At 39.0% G+C, this 21,165-nt stretch overlaps 1 protein-coding gene across 3 annotated transcripts in view; it reads left to right on the top strand.

Annotated features, from left to right (window-relative positions):
- Nucleotides 1-21,165, top strand: part of LOC139938971 (uncharacterized) — a 49,339-nt gene that overhangs the window by 1,731 nt on the left and 26,443 nt on the right. For 2 of the 3 annotated variants that reach the window (XR_011786247.1, XM_071934656.1), the window contains exons 2-11: nt 704-820; nt 8,476-8,604; nt 11,051-11,176; nt 12,013-12,129; nt 12,702-12,824; nt 13,354-13,494; nt 13,963-14,085; nt 15,496-15,609; nt 16,427-16,543; nt 18,870-18,986. Coding sequence is in view for 2 of the 3 variants with exons in the window: in XM_071934656.1 (XP_071790757.1) it covers nt 704-820; nt 8,476-8,604; nt 11,051-11,176; nt 12,013-12,129; nt 12,702-12,824; nt 13,354-13,494; nt 13,963-14,085; nt 15,496-15,609; nt 16,427-16,543; nt 18,870-18,986 (1,224 nt within the window). In the remaining variant the exon portion in view is untranslated. Of the gene's footprint in view, nt 1-703; nt 821-8,456; nt 8,605-11,050; nt 11,177-12,012; nt 12,130-12,701; nt 12,825-13,353; nt 13,495-13,962; nt 14,086-15,495; nt 15,610-16,426; nt 16,544-18,869; nt 18,987-21,165 lie in introns of those variants that run through there. The other variant, XM_071934657.1, reaches the window with a different exon arrangement.

The raw sequence follows: 21,165 nt of genomic DNA, 5'->3' as shown, positions 1-21,165 counted from the left end.
ATCAAATCACGAACACCGTGGGGACCCCTTTTCTTTCCGATATAAAGTGGACATGGTATTACGTGCGTTTCAAAACACACGATACCAACGGCTTTACGTCCAATCCGCATGACGAAGCATCACAGTGAAAGGACACTGAACACTATTGGTAATAATTTTGTCAAAGACCAGTCTTCTCACTTGGTATATTATCTTATCATAATGCATAAAATAACAAACCTGTGAAAATTTGTTCTCGATTATTGGTCGTCAGAGTTGCGAGATAACTATGGAAGAAAAAACACCCTTGTCACACGAAGTTGTGTGCTTTCAGATGCTTGATTTCGAGACAGACCTGAGGTCTCGAAATCAAATTCGTGCCGAAAATTACTTCTTTCTCGAAAACTACGTTGCTTCAGTGGGAGCCGTTTCTCACAATGTTTATGCTATAAACCTCCCCACATTACTTGTTGCCATGTTAGGTTTTATGCTAATAATTATTTTGAGTGATTACCAATAGTGTCCACTGCCTTTAAGTGTCTTACCCAGCTGGTCTTGCCCATGTTAAGGACACATTGCAACGACCTGTATTTTAATACAGTTACTGTGATTCATTATGACAGCCTCTCTGAAAGAAAGTGCGATAGATGCAAACACTATCAAAATATGTATTATTTTTTGCTCTCTAATTGTCTTGTTCTCTCCCCACACTATTTGGTTTAAGTGTCCGTTCCACCAGACCCGTGTGTCTTTGGTTACTGTCAGAACGGCGGAGCTTGCCACAACGTACACGGGACTCCAGTGTGTTTCTGCACGGGCTACTTCGCTGGCCCAAACTGCCGTGAGTATTAAAGCCTTTTGTTTTTTGTTTACAACATTGTAACAGCATTGTAAAAGTTTGTGTGACAATCTCAAATCTTTCGTAAGACTTACTGCAAAAGAAAAACAACATGATCATTCCAAGTAGCTAGCTGTGCCCGTGTCAGATGCAACTATGCCGCCATGCAATACTGTCCGCTCCCGGATACTTTTGCATACGCAATCGTGTCCGGGGCTATGCAAAAACCGTCCGGTGGACATGTACATGACTGTACATGTTTCTGTGCGCGCGTAAGCGAGCGTGCATGCACTGAACCTACGTATAATTTGTATGCAGCATGAAATCCAAACGGCAGAACATTCCCCCTGTCATGTCATTCATGACATGCACTAAGCTTGTACAAAAAAATTGCGAACGTGTTCCGTCGACCGAGGGCGTTTAATTTACTGCAAGGACGGTTTTGCACGGGGGCGGACACAGCTGCATATGCAAGTGTGTCCGGACGGACACAATTGCATTATGTAGCAGCGTCCGGGCGGACACGATTGCATATGCAATCATGTCCTCCGGATATAGTATTGCACGATTGTTGAAGGTCTGAAATAGTTTTTTTTTTTTTTTTTAAACTACTGTAAAAGAAATCAAAATACACACAGCATGTTTGTTTTTGTAGTATGACAACTTATAAACCCTTTAAGTCTGAAAGTTTATACCTACCACAAGTTAAAAAACATTGAGGACTCTGACGGTTTTTGCAAAAACACACATGTGAACAATAATTATAATAATGATATAAATATACACATTTTCCCCGCTTGATCTAGTTATAGGGAATGCTTCTTTTTGGCTTGAACAATGTTTTAAATTTGGACGATTATTTTGAGCCACGTTTTTACTTGGGGTTAATCAGTAAAAAGTAAATTAAATTGTATTCATGTTGACAGTAACAAACAGGGACGGTTTAGCGAGGAACGCTGAAAGGGAATGTAAAGTATACCTTTGTTTTTGAAACAAACCAGTGATTTCTTTTTCAGAAGGTCGTAGTGTATTTGAGATAAATGGTTAAAACTGATTTAACATGTATGTGTATTTTGTTGCTTCGCGTTGGCCTGCTGGCTGGTTGAAAAGCCCCATACATACAGTCTTTCATCAAGTGACAGGGGAAAATGTCCCCCCCCCCCCCCCCCCCCCCCCCCCCGCGGAGAAAGTTCCGTTATGGGAACTTACAATATACTTTTCGCACACATGCATTGCGCAAGCATTAAGTGTTAACAGGAATTCAACGATCAATTGATCGCTAGCTGGTCAAGCGCAGAATTCGACGGAAGCAGAGAACCAGAAAATTGGGTCCGCTGAAAAGAAAGAAAGAAAAAACTGTGACCGTCAAACTGCTCTAGCGCCCTCTTTTGATGATGAAAATTGCAGTCTGTGACGTCGACCGCGAGACCGACGGAGTGTGACATTATGTGTGATGTGTCTACGCTGGAATGTTGAGCTAGTATCATGGAGGAAGAACATTATAGCGGCTGATTATAATGGTTGATTGTTCCGTTTAAAAATTAGCAGGGAAGTTCTTCAAACTGAGAAAGAATTAATTAAGTCTGCTATGGCGAACTATTATGACCACACCACACGAAATGTCATCAACCCACGTGACCACTTGCAGAGGCCCAGCACGTCATAAAAAAAACTGGTTCACTGAGATGCTTCCCTGTTTTATTTACGTGGTTGAGGAGGGCACCAGCCTAACTGCAAAAAAGTGACACATTTTAATTACCGTAACTCTCGATGTTGTCTGCATGCTCCATTCACCACAAAAACCATGACAATGCCAGCCATAAGAACACAGGACATGACATGAACAACAAGTTATGCAACTTCTCTCGTTTGGTGTCGAGGAAAGTTTCAAACCGTTTCTCAATGTGAATTAATATCGGATTTCTTCTCTTCTCGGAAGGTAGGTTCACAGCATATCAAGACGGGGGCGTTCTCTCTTCACATTGAAATAGGCCCCTGTCGTTGATTGTGTTGACTTTAATTTTTAAACAAGCCAGTCCGACTTTTTCTAGGTAGGCTAACTAAATCAAGCTACATACAAACATAGTTATATTGCTAAAAGATAATCACACATTCGGACTTTTTTTTGCAATGGCCGTTATTAATTAATATTACATTTTTACAATAAAAAAGGGAGAAAATGCAATGAATATCGTAGCGTCTGTATTTTCATCAGGCTTAATCATGCTGAGAATATTGTTTCCTGTCGTTGGTTATGCTCAAACATTTAATGATTGGTTTTTGGTACTATAATCACAAGTGCATTATTATGCCAACATTCAAATGAGTCAAAGATACATCATCCAACCTCGAAAGTTCAAAACAAAATTACTATCTGCTAGATTGAGTTTCATTCTGCTTTAGTCACTAGATGGATCACGTGAGGTGGTTACTATTTGGGATTATATGGTGTGCAAATGTGGGGAAAATATTAAAATATTTTCAGTGAAAATGACAACAATTTTTTTCTCTGATTTACTCATGCATACTGTAATAAATTCCGTAAGCGTAATAAATATTAAGTCTACATTAAAGGGAAAATATCATAGATTGGTTTCTTATCTCCTGAAACCAAAAATTACTGGTCTGAAATGGGGGAAAACGGATTGTTATGAAGTGTGAGTGCATCAAGGGGAGTGGGGTGTTTTACTTTCATGCCTTATGATATCTCTGGATTCTAATAAAGTAGCCATAATGCCTCAGGACAAAAATGTTATTAAATTTGTTAAGTAGTAATTGAATAATATTTTTGATTTATTTTGCACGCCATACTAGCTTCTGAATATTCAACAAAATACCAACCAATGAAAGGTGTGAAAACATATGACGTTGCTCCAATGTCGTGCATGCATATAAGCACTGTTAATGGCCGACTGTCTCTCGCAACGTAAAACCAAAACTTCCAACACACCATGAAGTGAAAGTGTTATTGTTAAAAAATTTGATAGATGATTTGAAAAAAAAATATTTAGTTTTTGATTGTGAAAACACATGAAACCAGGATAAATTATGTTGTCATATTTTAAAATTTTATATGACCGTCATGTTTGAGCACAGCTATTTATATAGCATACAGTTATTTTGTCGTTGTGTTTTATATAGAATGTATATTTTCAAGTTTATAATATAAATATAGTCGGATCTCTGCTTTTTCGTGTGGGAAATATCGGAACTGGTGGCTGGCTGCTGTTATCCTATATTCACGCACTGAAGACTTGAGATAGAATTTTAATTTGATAACAGAACCAAGAACAACTTTTAGCCTTGCTCAAGGCAGTCGCATTTAATTCCCTCCGAAAAGACGCCGCTGTAAACACACCCGTATACCCTGTGAGTGGTGCGTGCAATCACATCGCATGACCCACCCATATACACACTGTCACATCGTACGACTACTGTGCACACAAGTTATCCGCACTCGTACCACTAACCGCATGCGGAGGCCGACGCATGCGGATAGTGTACGGGGGCATCGTGTCATGCGATGTTACGCACAGTGAATACGATTGTGTTTTTATACAGCAGCGGTCTTTTTTCAGAGTGAATAATTCGACTGCCTTGAGCAAGGCTAAACAACTTTGAGCTTTACTTTTATTTGTTCGATGTCATAGCCCACCTGAGAGGAGAATTTCAAGCCCGTTAGAACGCCATCGAAGCACAACGGAGGTCGTCGTATGCAAACGACCCCAATTTGTCGGCATACGTTTTGCGTCACATACATCCACGCACTTGTTTTGAAACGTCAATACGGGGACCCTTTCTATGTTGCCTTTTCTTCTAAGCACTCGAGTCTGTGCGGCAGGGAAACTAGAAGGCCAAAACTGCCAGTTATAACTATATTTACCCCATTGATTGTTGGGTTTCTACCAGGCTAATTAGCTGAACCCCATCTTACACCCTGCCCAACCTGTGGTGAAAGCCATCAATTTACAAAACTAAGTTATACAACACTAAAATGCTGTTTTTTTCATAGTTGATTGTATTATAACAAATTAATGATGAATAATAAATGAGCGTATTTTTCATCAATAAGGCTCTGATGTTTTTGGGGTGTTTTTTTTAACCCACGTGCAAATTACAAAAAATCGTAATTTCTATCTAATCGAAATTTGCCTATAGGCGCACGTCCACTTCATCCTTTCACAGTTTTTTGTATCCCCTCTGTTGTCATGTAAAAATCAGGTGATCTTGTAATTGAAGTAGTGAAGTAATAGTATGGCAGACAACAAACGCAAAGAACTTTCAGGGTGTTTTAAGTGTTTTTATCAACCATTTTATCTAGGCATATTTTGTGTTTAATCTTAAGGTAAGATTTTCTACTAAAATTATAGATTATCTAAAATATCAACCAGAAAGGCTACGATTTGTCCCATCTTTGCAGGAGATTGAAGATTATGTTGTATACTTTCATGTAATCAAAAAATTATGTCATTGCGTTTTGTAAACAAAAAGTTACGCGGCAGGAAAGGTGCCTGCAGGAATATTTGTAATGCGCATATTTAGGGTATTGGAGGATACAGACCTCGATCGCCTGTTGCGGTTGGCCTCACCTCCTGTTGGCTAGTAGTAGCAGCCAGCCACCAACATGGTCATTACAAACACCTATTCCTAGCTGTATGGTGCAGAATTAGACAAGACGCGACATCCAACACCCATTCTTAAAGTCCAGACAGGGTTGCTGTTCCTTACTCCTAGAACTAAATTCGCTATCATCTCCTTCAAACCTCTTCACAAACGTTTTGATTTGCGATTCCTATATATATTTTTTTAAACAAAACTCGCCAAAATAAGGCTCTGTGTTCTTTGAACTCATGCGGTTTAATAGTCGTCTTGACAGTTGATACATTACTGTGTTGCAAGATTCACCATCTACATACAGTATGATGTTTGTGGAGACGATAGCAGAATGAACCTCATATTTCTAGGAGTACATGTAGACTTGGTGTGTGCATTGGAAATGCCATTCTGCCAATTACCATGTCAAACTCCTTGGCAATCGTCATGTATCAATACTAACTGCAGGAGTGCTTTTGTGCAGTGTTTTTTGTCTTCAGTTGGTTGCTCCTTTCTTGCAGCTTTGAAGGCTAAACTAGGAGGTTGGTGGCGATGACATGTATCAGCCAGTGCAGCAAGGTGCCAATTGAAAACAAAAAACTCAATGGATGTGCTAAAAAAAAGTGTACAAAGTGTAGCAATGAACGTAATAACATTTAAAGGAACACGTTGCCTTGGATCGGACGAGTTGGTCAAAACAAAAGCGTTTGTAACCGTTTTTTATAAAATGCATATGGTTGGAAAGATGTTTTAAAAGTAGAATACAATGATCCACACAAGTTTGCCTCGAAATTGCGTGGTTTTCCTTCTACTGTGCGAACTAACATGGTCGGTCATTTATGGGAGTCAAAATTTTGACCCCCATAAATGGCCGACGTGTTAGTCGACAAGGTAAAAGGAAAACCACGCAATTTCGAGGCATGTTTGTGTGGATCATTGTATTCTACTTTTACAACATCTTTCTACCCATATGCATTTTATAAAAAACGGTTACAAACGCTTTTCAAAGACCAACTCGACCGATCCAAGGCAATGTGTTCCTTTAAGTGAATAAAAGGATAGCGACAAGTTCTTTCACGGCCGTTTGAAACAGGCAGGGTCATTGCAGTGTGATAAAGGCCCGAGCCGAAGGCGTGAGCCTTTATCACGCGGCAACGATCCTGCAAGGTTCTAAACGGCCGTTAAGGAACGAGTCACTAGGCCTACTCTTTTATTCCCATTCATATGCATTTTCGGTTAAAAGGCGTAAAAAAGTAAGAAATTCTGTAAAACTTATCCGTTTCTGACGCGCTTGAGCTCTGTATGTACATGTACGACGTCCCTGTGTTGCATTGTTATGACTGAGACGCCTATTACCAACAGTTACCGGTTCCGTTCGTGCACGTTTTGTCTTGGTGCAACGTGTTCTTGTTTTCCTTTCACACACAGCCAGCCAACTCATCCTTGTTTTTAATTTTTATTCATAAATACCTCAGACAGTTTCACTATTCCTTTTGGTGGTGGAGTGCGCGTTACATGTACGTGGGAATGTTTAAACCTTTGATATGACCAGTGTTTATAACCGGTTGTGAGCAGATTCTCCGCGCTAGTCTTTAATCCGTTTTGTTTAGCCAAGAATGTATGCCTTCACGAAATGGCTTATTTCAAACCCTGCCTACGCATATAAATCTGTGCGTTTTGATTGTTTTGTTACCATTTTTCCTCTATAAGATAGCAGCTGGATGGCGTCAATGCAAGGTCAATAGGAATGTAAAGTACATTGAAGATGCTATGTCAGATTTTTGGCCCCAAACAATAAAAAATAGATTTTTTTTGAGTGAATGGTATTTCAAAGAATATACCCACTCTAACGAAAAAAAGTTTAACTTTTATGGTCAGGAACCATGCCAAAAATTTAAAACGTTCCTTATAAAACACATAAGAATTGGTCACGTGATTTATTGTTATACTATTTGGGTCTGTCCACACTAATGGGACCATTTGATGTGACTTTTTTTTATAAATGGGTGACAAAAATAAACAAGAAGAGTTTTGTCAAGCTTGTTTCCCATGCACATTCCATATCACTTCAAGGTTTTTGTTTGCAAAAAGCAAGACACATTTATCTGTATTTTAGCAATAACTGGGGATCATCTTCAAGATGATTATGTTTGTAACAGGGGAATGTTGGACAGACATTTCGTACATAAATGGTGAGAAAGGCATAATAATATAAACAGATTGCCAAAAATGTTGTCCCCTACAATGCTGTCCCTGCAAAGAATGTTTCCAGGCAAAACCAAGACATCTGCGTGGGTACTCAAGAAACTACAGGGAATTATCTTGAAGATATTAGGTTTGTAACATGGACAGATATTTGTCACAATATGTCTGTCCATGTTAAAAACAAACATTCATACCAGCTGAAAAACCTCAAGGTACTCTTGGTTTATACAGATAACCATAAAAATAGGGGCAATGGGTCTAACTTAATTAACCTTTGAGTAAATCAATTAATTAATTATTTGTGTCATCCATTTCTAGTCAATTCCAATACAAAATGTCTGTCCTCGTTACAAACAATGTGTCTTAAAGAAAACTGCGTAACTTCTTAAATAATAAGACATTTGTTATACTGTTTGGTAAGCACACTCACTATCAGCAGAGAATTGTACAAAACAAAATACAGGGGAAAATGTTGTATTTTGTGTACCCTCCCAGTCACAGTCCAAAAAGTTATCTTTGTGAACCAAAAAGACCCATTAGTGTGGACAGACCCATTTACTAATTTTAAACACTTTATTTTACTGCTACTAATAATTGGCAGACTTTTTCGAGCAATGGCTCAATTGAAAGCTTGTAACTTTCTCGACCCTCATCAAAATGACATATGAATTTTAAATCCAAATTTTGGGGTCTAATCAGCCAAAAATCTGACATAGCAACTTTGAATTAGGAGACATGTGTGTGGGGATTATATTTGTTCTGCTGTTTTCTGCTAGAGTTGTGAGGAAACAGTTATCAGTTCCTTAAGTTAAGGCTGCTATTTTGTGCCCAATTATTCCTAATGTCCATTTTTCTTGCAGAATACTATGATGTCTGTTCCAGTAACCCATGTCTTAATGATGGCCACTGCTCTCTGATTGAGTACACTTATCCCATAGTTTGGCGTTGTGGTTGCAGAGAAGGTTTCACTGGTTCATCATGTGAAACAGGTAAGTACTGTAACCTTGAGACAGCCATGCCCCAGTAGAGCTCAAATTGTGCACTGGACCACAGGACTGATATGCCAGAGTTGTTTTGACGGGACAGGTTCAATTGAAGTTTTGAATAGACATGTTATAGGCCTAAAAAACGTCACAACCTTGTTCAAATGTTGATTGGTACATGTAAATGGCCTAATTTATTTTATTTCTGTTGAGTATGAAAGTGTCAAATATGCCTACATGTATATTTTATATGACAGTGAAAATAACCCTTCTTTTAGTGCATGTATGTTGAATGTTCAGACAAAAGCAGTTTATATACATATGTATAAAATATTGACTGCTTCGAGTGCTATGGTTAAAACTATGACTCCCGAGGTGATCGCCTCGGGAAAATAGTACGCTACGGGGATCACTGAGGGAGCCATAGTTTTAACCGTTGCACAAGTAAAAGCAGTCAATATTTGTTTTATAACACCCCAACAAATATTTCTAAAATACTGTATTATTAAGTTGCAGACCTGAATGCTACAATCCACGGACGACGCGAATACAGATTGCAAAAACTTTTACTGTGCTGCATGTAGTGTCGTGCAATCCGAAATGATTACAGACTATTAATTTTATCAACCTCGTACACGCAACGGACGTCTGGGTACTGCACGCCATGTGATAGTCTTCGGACTAGCGCATGGCAAACCGATGCACTATCACACGGCCTTCGTCTAGCAAAACTAAGACATGTCATGTGATGCGCTCTAAGCCAATGAGCTGACAGAATATTTGTAAGGGGTGTTATACATAACTATGACGCTGTGCAGACTGCTCAGATTCTTAATTATACTGTTACATGTACCATGTACACTCCAACTTTACATCTTTAGAGACCAATATGTATGAAAACATACATATTGGGCTACAATGGGTCTGCTTAAGCACGGAACTCTACCCTACAGCCCAGAGCACTACATGTACATGTATGTGTTCAACAGTTAAGTTGAGAGCACTCTCTATAGCCCGACTGGCTATCCTACAAAATAAAGGGGATGCTATTACGCAGAACCAGCCATAATAGGCGCTCTACAAACAGAAGAAACCTGTACCCAATGCTACTTAAAGGATTTGGGTACTTTTTCAAAATGTCCATAGATTTACATTAAACTTACAGGGTTTGAAGATAATGATAGTGGAAAGCTTCCCTTCAAATCTTACTTACTGAGGTGCTGTAGTTTTTGAGAAATGAGTAAAACAATGTCATGAAAATCCGTTTGTAAATGATTGAAATAATCGAAAATTATTTTCATGACATTGTTTTACTCATTTCCCAAAAACTACAGCACCTCAGCACGTAGTATTTTCAGGGAAGCTTTCTACTATCATTATCTTCAAACTGTGTAAGTTTAGTGTAAATCTGTGGACATTGTGTATTTTGTCCTACAAAAGTTACATAGACCCTTTAAACAGTGGTCAGATTGGTGGTGGTGTTTTGCCTCCCTTCCAAATCTGGGACCCCGGTTCGAATCCCAGAAGTATTGAATATACATGTACTGTATCTAGCTTAAAAACTGCACCTCATCTTAATAACCTTAAAGGAACACGTTGCCTTGGATCGGACGAGTTGGTCAAAACAAAAGCGTTTGTAACCGTTTTTTATAAAATGCATATGGTTGGAAAGATGTTTTAAAAGTAGAATACAATGATCCACACAAGTTTGCCTCGAAATTGCGTGGTTTTCCTTCTACTGTGCGAACTAACATGGTCGGCCATTTATGGGAGTCAAAATTTTGACCCCCATAAATGGCCGACGTGTTTAGTCGACGAGGTAAAAGGAAAACCACGCAATTTCGAGGCATGTTTGTGTAGATTATTGTATTCTACTTTTACAACAGCTTTCTACCCATATGCATTTTATAAAAAACGGTTACAAAGGCTTTTCAAAGACCAACTCGACCGATCCAAGGCAACGTGTTCCTTTAAATGTTCAAATGTTGATTGGTACATGTATGTACCCATACCCAATGCTACTCAAACTGTGGTCAGATTGGTGGTGGTGTTTGCCTCCCTTCCACATCTGGGACCCCGGTTCAATCCCACCGGCAGCATTACTGTGGGGTGAGTTTTCACCCCCCTACTTGACTGCATAGATAGGTTTTCCCAGAATAATAATCTCTTTGGTTTTCCTCCCACATCTAAAACTGAAATGTCTTCATTGTCTTCTCTCTCCTCGTTTAGCTCTAATAAGAGCTTTGAGTATTATTTCCAAATCCAACAGGGTAGGCCTACTATTTTTTTTTTTTTTTAAGTGTGTGATAGATGTACCAATGTGTTGTTTTCTGTCTTCTTTAACAAACATTTCAAAAGTGTACTTGTAAATTGTGATTTGTTATGCTTTTAGAGTTAAGACCATTTACAATAATTGGGATAATTGTTTTTTGTTTTTTTTTCTTTTTCACAGCAACAACCGCACAATCATATTGTGCCGGTATTTCTTGCTTAAATGGAGGAACCTGTTACCATGATGACACTACACTTGAAGGAGTTTACTGCCTTTGCACTGATCAATATCATGGAACCTTCTGTGGTATGGGAAACTAAAACATGATTTTATACATCTATGGTAAACAGAAAAATTGGCGTATCTCAACATCCATTCCCTATCTGGATGGATTGATTGCCCTGAGATGTACAATGTAGTTTTTCATCTAATTTGTATTAAATGTGTTTTATGATGTTTAAATGAACACGTTGCCTTGGATCGGTCGAGTTGGTCTTTGAAAAGCGTTTGTAACCATTTTTTTAAATAAAATGCACATGGGTAGAAAGATGTTGTAAAAGTAGAATACAATGATCCACACAAACATGCCTCGAAATTGCACGGTTTTCCTTTTACCTCGTCGACTAACACGTCGGCCATTTACGTGTATGGGAGTCAAAATTTTGACTCCCATAAATGGCCGACCGTGTTTGTTCGCACAGTTAAAGGAAAACCACACAATTTCGAGGCAAACTTGTGTGGATCATTGTATTCTACTTTTAAAACATCTTTCCAACCATATGCATTTTCTAAAAAAGCGTTACAGACGCTTTTTATAGACCAACACGTCCAATCCAAGGCAACGTGTTCCTTTAAGAGTTTGTTTTCTATTTGTCAAACTGGTAATTGTCAAATTATTGTCTATCCACAAAATGCTTTGCTATTATGAAATTGTACAAAATAGACTACTTTTTGCAAATACTCAGTTCGTTCATGTTATCCATAGAATGAGGCCACATGCTGGTTGTGGTGCTTACTATAGTTAAACCAGTGTAGTACATGTGTGTAAATTAGTCAATGAGGAGTCAATTTTATGGGGCTCCAACATAACCCTGTGAGTGCTGTTACAATAATTCAACAATAATGTTTCTGCCCTTCATTAGAGGACGCCCACCCGTGTAACAACATCGTCTGTCAAAATGGTGGTGTATGTGATGCTGACCATGGTGACCCAGTCTGCCTCTGCCCCACAGGGTACTGGGGAACAGTCTGCGAAGCCAGTAAGTAAATCTCACATCTTTCATGGGATTTGGTTTAACTCTTGCTTGTAAAGGCACTGAGGGGTGGATTTTTCACAAACAGTTATAAGACTACATTGAAATCTTAAAATTTTAACATCTCCTAGGACTAATATAATGAAATTGATCCTTGATACAGTACTATGGTAATTGTCAAAGACCAAAAGTCTCAGTTGGTGTATCCCAACACACACGCATAAAGGTACAAATCTGTAAAAAAAAAAATTGTGCAATTGGTCATCAAAGCTGCAAGAGAAAAATGAAAGGAGAAAAAAATTGTGACACAAATTTATTTACTTTCAGAAGCCTCAAAAAGGCCTAATCAGACCCAATGATGCCTTTTAACATTTAAGTGAGAAAAAAACTCTTTCTCAGAAACTAAGATACTACAGAGGGAGTCATTCTCACAAAATACTATCAACAGTTCTCTACTGTTGGTTACAGAGAAAAAAAGAAAGCAAGTTTTTATGATAACAAGTATTTTGCCAGTGTCCAGTGCCCGAGTATGCCTTCTCCAAAGCTTTGAGTGCCTGATTTCGTTATTGATCTTTCAGATACTCCTAATGACATTTGCAGTTTCTTTAATCCCTGTGTGAACGGTGGATCATGCTACACTTACTTTGATGATGTGTACTGCATTTGCCCAGAAGACTTTATGGGTGACAGCTGCGAGACTTGTAAGTACATCACATTAAAGGAACACATTGCCTTGGATCGGTCGAGTTGGTCTTTGAAAAGCATTTGAAACTGTTTGTTATGAAATGCAAATGGTTAGATAGATGATTTTAAAATAGAATATAATGAGCTACACAAGTACAGTATCACTCGAAAATGCACGGTTTTCATTTTACGTCGCGAAGAAATACGGTAGGCAATTTTGTGGAGTCAAAACTTTGACTCTATAAAATGCTCGATTGATATGCGTGTTATTTGTATTAAAAGAGTAGAGTAAGCATATAAAACATGAGCTAACTGGCACCCCCGAAAAAAGGATACTGACAAAAAAGGACACTGCCAACATAGGGCTGGAAAACATAGGGCTCAGTTGGTAGTTCGCCAGCGTAATAATCCATAGGTCATTGGTTCAAATCCCTCTCTAGTCAGTTTGTCTTTGTCTATCCCCAAATCATGTAAAATGTACCCAGTCAGTTTCTCTTGCCGTTTATTATTGGATTGATACATTTGTTTATGCTTTTTTTATGGCAGACCAACCCAATGGGCAACCATGCGCTTCTAATAATCCATGTCAAAATGGAGCTACGTGTGTAATCCTCTCAAGTGATGGGGGTGTTGACAACTTGCATTGTCAATGTACTTTCGGATGGACTGGACTCAACTGCAGTATTTGTAAGATATTTATACCTTGAGATATGTTGATTAGGCCTGGGGGGGGGGGGGGGGGACTAGTGCAACCAGTGTCATACTCGCGACTATTGATTGACTAGTCGACTCCTGATTTTCAACTACTGTACTTGTTAATCCTTCCGCCATGACTACTACAAAATTAGTCGCAACTACCTGTTTAGTTAACCAATGTGTCGCTCAAGACTAATCGAGACAACATAATTTACTTACAAAACACATCTGGGCATCAGTGACACAATCAGTCCTTTCAGCTTGCTATAATTGCGCCTGTGGCAAACTTTGCCGCAACTTGGTTGAGTACTAAACTTCACTAGTCGTCCAGGCCTAATTTGGTTTTGCTCTGGATTTTCATTGATTCTTTTCTGGTTCATTGACCAGGGAAAGTGTAACGGGCTTCTCAAGAATTTATCAAAAGTTTTGATGGATGTGAGTGTTTTGTTTTTTCCACAGCCTTTACTCACTGTGGTACATATACCTGTCTAAATGGTGGCAGATGCCGTCAATTATACGATGGAGCAACCACCTGTGATTGTGTTCCAGGATGGACTGGTCTGGATTGTTCACAACCTGATGGTAAGTCTCGGGGTTTGGTCATCCATTTCCTTTAAAAAAATTAAAAACACAATTTGTTTTAATTGTTTGATTTTTAAGAAAGAATACATTATCCACCCTTCGCATATTTGATATAAACTTCTGGTACGTCGTAAATCGAAAAAGGAATATGTTTCTTGAAAAATAGGCTACTTGTTGTCCATCTTGGAGGTTTACCCTACAAACCTAAATTATGAGTCAATTATGCCTAAACAGAACAAAAAAACCTAAAAACTCAAAAACATTCAAAACATCTTGTCTGTTCCATGTGCAAGTTCTTTCCGTGTCATGGCCGAGCGGTTAAGAGCACCAGATTCAAGCTCTGGTGTTTGATCAGCAGAGTGTGGGTTCGAATCCCGGTCTTGACACTTGCTACATAAAACTGGGGAGGTAGTGCTGTCTGCTCTACCGGCCAGGCTTCAGACTGATGATACCCAAGCCTACATCCGTATGGACTGTAAAAGGGGTAACCCTGTTTCAGCCCTGTAGGTGGCAACGGCCTCTGGAAAAAACAATTGTACCCCACACCTTGAAGTGGCCTTCAGGCCTTGTGTGTCTGGCGACTTGCATAAAAGAAAAGAAAAATTCAAGAGTTGTATGCACATGCCATTAATAATCCTTCTTTAGCATAGGATGCTGTATCAGCTAATTGATAAATAACAGTAGATCTGCTACATTAGCAATGACTAAGAGAATCAATGTGTGTTGAAGAGGTTTTAAACTAGTGGTTTAATCCCAATGAGGCCTGGTTCTTGATAATTTTACCGAGACAAAGTCGTATTGCTAGTATCTAATTGCTATAAACCATGGTAAAAACATGCCTTAAAAGTGCCAAACAAATAATTGACAGACGGCGCCCCATAAAGTCGAGGTAAATTATAAAGAACATGGCTTCGGCGAATTTAAACCACTAGTTGAAAACCGATTCAACACACTTTGATTCCCATTCATAAATACCTTTTCGGTCAAAAAGTGAAATAAATGCAAAAATTATAATTGATAAATGATTACTTTCAACACAACACCCCTCCAGCAATGAAATGGTAAAGCCCTCCGCCGCCCTCGGGTAAACAACTCCTTATAAGGGAATGCTGTGCGCGTATCGCGTGATGTGGCACAACTGTTTCAGCCGTTGCTCTCGACCAATAGGAATGAAGGAACTGTATAAGAACAGGTGCAAGGTCGCGTGTCACGCCCATGAAACCACACTTTTACCGGTCATAAACAAAGGTTTATACACACCCACGTGACGCGCTCTTCACCAATAGGAATAGCGAAACTGTCTGAGGTATTTATGAATGTGGATTAAGATGAATTTCCATGAAGAAACCTTTCCCACATTTTGTGTATATCAGGAATAATGGTGTTTATTTATTTTTGTTTTCTATGTAGCTGACACCAGTGCTTGTGACACAATGGACTGTAACAATGGCCACTGTCAAGAATTGCTTGGATATGCTTTTTGTATATGTGCCCCCGGATGGCAAGGACTGCACTGTGAAACAGGTCTGTATGTAATCCTAGATTGTCATTTGAGACTTTGTAATGATTGTCAGCAGCAAACTTCTGAGTTGAGTTGCCGCAGAAGTTTTTCAGCAAGCTTGGTTTACCTGGGCAAGTTGCTGCTTCGAAGGATCATCAAAAGTCTTTCATAAATTCTATCGTTCCTAGCATGAAATTCAAAGTACAAACTAAAAACATCCTTCTTAAAGTGGTAGTAGAGCTGAAAGGAAGACAAACGGGCTTGAAGTTAACATGACTTGATTACAAGATCATGTTGCGATCAGGCACAGCTTGGTAATTGTCAAAGGCCAGTCTTCTCACTTCTCACTTGGTGTATCTCAACATTTGAGTAAAAAAAATGTAACAAAAAATGGAAATTTTAGCTCATTTGGTCGGCGAATTTGCGTAATAATAATGAAAGAAAGAACACCCTTGTCACAAACAGTTGTGTGCTTTCAAATGCTTTGACTTTGAACCATCAGCTGAGGTCTTGATTTCAATTCAAGTTTGTCAGTGGGAAATTACTGCTTTCTCAAACACTGCGTTACTTCATAGGCAGCTGTTTCTCACAGAAGGGCTCAAGTTGGTACAGAATTTGTTTTCTTTTTCTAGTCTGTTTACACTTTTGTCCCTCTTTGTAGGATTGCATGCAGAAGTTGGTTTACTTGTTTGAGTTCCATTTTGGTGTCCAAAAAAGTTGTGGCGATGGTGGAGAAATGAAACAATCAATCAATATTTGATGACTATATAACTCATGCAGTGTAGCTAGAGTTGTGTTATAGTTTTTTTTTTTTCTTTTTTTTCTTTGTACTTTTCTCAGACTATTTGGATCCATGTTTATCGTCTCCATGCAAAAACTATGGGTCATGTGATAGTGGCAGTGGTTTGTACGTCTGTTACTGTCTCCCTGGCTACTATGGTCATGACTGTTCCCGAGGTAAGTTTAGTATAAACGATGTATGTACTTCATAGTACAACATTTTGTTAGATCCGGTTCCTACCTTTGAGTGCAGATGTGAGGCCTTATACGGTGTCAGGAGAAAATAATGGGAAAACCCAAGCTTATTTGTGCACGTTTCGCCGTGTCATGACATGCGTTTAAAATAAATCCATATTCTCGATATCGAGAACTGATATTGTTTTAATGTTTGCTCGAATTCTTAAATTTATTCGTAAATTTGTGAACTTCGAATTTTTGTTCTGTTCAGAAAGTGTCCAGAGAGTTCTGAGAAGATGAAAAAAGTACTAAAGTATTACAGTGCTTGGGACACATTATATTATATTGGAAAAGCTCTTTTGTTCAACATTTCTAAACATTTCTAAACAAAATCTAAATATACTCCAACATGCCCCGAATTTGGTTGTACAGAAACTTAATTTCATTGGTTGCCAAAACGCGAGCCTATATTCAGTTCAAAATATAATGTTTAACATTGAAAGTAGTTTAATGGATTAGCACCAGGCTATCACAATGGGCGTAATTATTTCACAATACATCCTCAACGCAGCCTGATCATCAAACAAGTGTCTTCTTAAACTAGAGGCCTTTTCACACGAGCAAAATAAGCAGGGGGTCCTTGGTCTTAAGAACACAACGTTGTTTAATCCACATCGTGTGAAAGGTACCTCTGCTTAAATAGGCACGGGTCCCTGGTCTTTTTAAGACCGAGGTCCAGACCTCCGTCTTAAAAACACAACGTTGTGAAAATTATACCACGATCGTCCGTGTGTGCTGTGTGAGTGGAAATTGCTTGTGTAACGAAGGACCCTGGTGTGGCTGGAGCTACCACGCATGCGCGCAAGAAGAAACACATGGTGCAAGAAAATCAAGATGTTCGACCCCGTTGTTATGATAACGTTAAACCTTTGAGCGTGTGCACGACTCCTTCAAGAGAGCAAGTTTTCAAATGTTGACCTTTAGCACCACAAAAGACGAATGTTCTGAGACATGGGATGTTGGTTTCTGCGCCGTGTGAAAGGTCCTGTTTGAGTTTGACCAACGTCCTTGGTCAAGACAACTGCCACCGGAGACCAAGGACCCTAGTTTGACTTTGTCGTGTGAAAAGGGCTTAGGACACCAAGGACTCACACCTCTAATGGAAATAGTTTTGTTTCATTTGCAGCACCAGGCCTCTGGAATACTCTACCAATAGGCATTTGCACAGCTTCATCCTTAGGGAGCGTCTCAAAAGTCGGGCACGCTCCTAGCGCAAAAGAATGTTCCTGCGGGCATATGCCCGCAATCCAATGGATCGCAGGCATACATGTATGCCCGCAGGATCGCAACATCATGACATTAGGAACGTTCTAACATGAGATTGGATGCGGTCACGCATTTGGAACGATCCCAAAGATCGCTCTGGCGGTCCAAAGGACCGGTCCAAGTAAAGCGGCGGGGATACTCTTGCGATCCAAAAAGAACGTTCCTACCGTTCTGACTTTTGAGATGCTCCCTTAGTACTAGTGCTGGGCGAATAGTGAAATTTTGTTATTCGGATACCGCTGGCCAACTATCCGAAATTAACCGGATATTCGAATAGTTTTTCGCCGCTAGAGGGCGCTATTTAAAAACAACAAAAAAACAAACCAACTTTTTTTTTCCACTAGAGGGCGCTGTTCGTTAGTGAATGAGATCTTTTGGGCGGATCTATATTAGTTTTAGACAGTGTCACTCGGTTCATTCATAAAAATGACCGGATCTAATTTAAAGATGGCGATTTGCTTTTTCTTTTGATCGTGATTGACTCTACGTGAAGGAAAACTTTTGCAACCTTTGAACAAATTACGTCAGAAATGTCATTGTTTTAACTCTTCACGGAGGTGAGCATAGTTAAATACTTAATTTATGCTGTTTTATGCTGTCTTAATAGAAGTTTCATAAGGATTCTGACAAAACATTCATATCAGTTGTCGCCCGACGTCCGCGGATATTCGGATAGTTAAAGAATATCCGGTTACTCGGTTATAATTACAGAATTATCCGGTTTGTAAATAGGTATTCGCGCCCTATGCGGATATCCGGTTAAGAAAAAAATGGCATTCGCGGTTACGGATAGGAAAACCTATTCGCCATTAACCGGATATTCGAATAATTCGCCCAGGCCTACTTAGTACAAGAAGACACATTTGAATTTCAACGGAAGACCTTTTTCACCTAGAAACTGAACACATGAGTGAATTATTTATTCATGTTTTATTATAATACATTATGGTGTCACAGCTTTTATAGCAAAACAATATTTTTGTACTAATTACTTCTTCAGAAACGGCCTCATCGTGTGCGAGTTACATCTGTCAAAATGGTGGCAACTGTACAGAGATATCGGGTGAAGCATACTGTATCTGTCCTGCTGGATGGTTGGGACTCGGATGTGAGACCGGTAGGTTACCATAACCATTGATAAAATTATATTGAATGACCTTTGTGTTCTTCAATCCTTTTTTCTTAAATCAGGCCTGTGAAATCTCAGCTTTAAAGCGGATTTCCGCTCTTTTTAATTTTCCCAGTCCGCATTTTTCTTGGGTTCCGCTTTTTTTCCCGTTCCTCGTTTCTTGCGCGCTCCGATTTTTAGCCATTCCGTTTTTATCTTTTTTTTTTTTTTACATCCGAAATAGATCGTCAAACAGCACGTACCTGGAAACGGGAGGCACTTTAATTGCGATTTGATTTTTGACATGTGAGTCGGGGGCTAGACAACATGCTCCGTACGTGTTGGTCTTTCATTGGAGCCGTTGTTGTTAATTTTTCGTTTAGCGCGATGTCCGTTTTACATGTTCTTCAATGCCATTGTTCCATTGCACCAATAGAGGGCGCTTTACTAAAAAGCCATCACCTTGAGACAAGATTAGGCACACATGGTTTTCCCCCACGCGACATACGTTGTGTGTGTATGGTGTGTATTTTTGTGCGACAAGTAAAATATATGGCAGTTGACGACGAGGACTCATCGCGCTTGTGGATTTATTTCTAAAGGAATGCTACAAAAAAAAATTGAAAATGAGGATTCACAACACATTGTTACATGTAAGAATTGTGGCCTATTGTTTCTGTGAATGTGCTGTCTACGCTTCAGTTTTTAATTAATGCTTTTTGTTACATTCGTAGGGCTGGCCCAAAATCCGGACAACAATTTTCCGATTTTTTTTATGAACCGCTCACAGGCCGGTTAAATGCAGTGGACACTATTGGTAACTGTCAAAGACTAGCCTTAACAGTTGGTGTATCTCAACATATGCATAAAATAACTAACCTGTGAAAATTTGAGCTCAATCGGTCATCGAAGTTGCGAGATAATAATGAAAGAAAAAACACCCTTGTCACACGAAGTTGTGTGCGTTTAGATGGTTGATTTCGAGACCTCAAGTTCTAAATCTGAGGTCTCGAAAATCAAATTCGTGGAAAATTACTTCTTTCTCAAAAACTATGGCACTTCAGAGGGAGCCATTTCTCACAATGTTTTATACTATCAACCTCTCCCCATTACTCGTCACCAAGAAAGGTTTCATGCTACGAATTATTTTGAGTAATTACCAATAGTGTCCACTGCCTTTAAGTGAAATTATGTAAGTTGGCATGGCCACCATCCTAACGGTGGGATTGCTTAATGACAAAAGTGGATGAAAACATTACTACAGAAATTTTGCTTTTATTTTTATTATTTTATTAAAAAAATATTTATAAAGCGCATTTCCAAAATAGACCAATGTGTAAGAGTAACTACATCTAATGAAGCTTCTTTCGAAAAAAATATGGCAGCTCGCGATAGTTTACTTATGCCTAGGAGAGTTTATAGACACTGATTTGTTGGAGACTGGTCACAATTGGGGGTCAGTGAAATGTGGTAGAAAAACCCGCTCTACTGTCGGCTAACAATAATGCCCCTTGAGACACATATTTTTGTGTAAAAGTTTGTATCCATTGTTGTCCATGATTGTGTGAGCTGTCATCACCATAAAACTTTGTTTTTGTGTTTTTTCGTCTTTTGCTATTTGGGTGAATGCTCCAACAATTCTGAAACCAACATAATCCTAAGCATAAAAACCAACTACCAACCAAAGTATTTCCAAACATGGGCTTTTTCTCAAGTCTCAACTTGGACTCTAGCACTATGTATGGAGTCCTTGATCATTTGAAGAGCAATGTGTACTTTGCATGGTGTTTCCAACGTCAAAGAGAGCCTGAAGATGTAGCCTAAGCTGATGTTTGGAAAAAACAAAAACAAGCTCGCTATAAGTTTCAGTTCAGAGCCAAAAGTAGTCTGGTTCTGAACGTATGAATTTATAGTCAATTATGTGTAAAAGTTCTGAAGATATTTACATTTGTTTTACAATGGGGAGGTCTTCACTGCCAAATGACCATGCAGGTTGGTGTCTGGCCAGTGTTAATGGACCTCCTTCTGCTTGGAACAACAACAAGCCACAACCTGGGACGATTTAACAAATAGCTAAGATATATCGTAACTGCAAATCAAGTGTAGTTGCTATGAAAATAATGTTGTCACAATACAACTTACTATGGTGATACTGAAAATTTGTCTTGCGATGAGTTCATTGCTTTGT

This window comes from Asterias amurensis, chromosome 6 (assembly GCF_032118995.1).
Source record: "Asterias amurensis chromosome 6, ASM3211899v1".
Lineage (NCBI taxonomy): Eukaryota > Metazoa > Echinodermata > Asteroidea > Forcipulatida > Asteriidae > Asterias > Asterias amurensis.
Note: the sequence above shows the minus strand (reverse complement) of the source record. Positions and strands in the feature narration are given on the sequence as shown.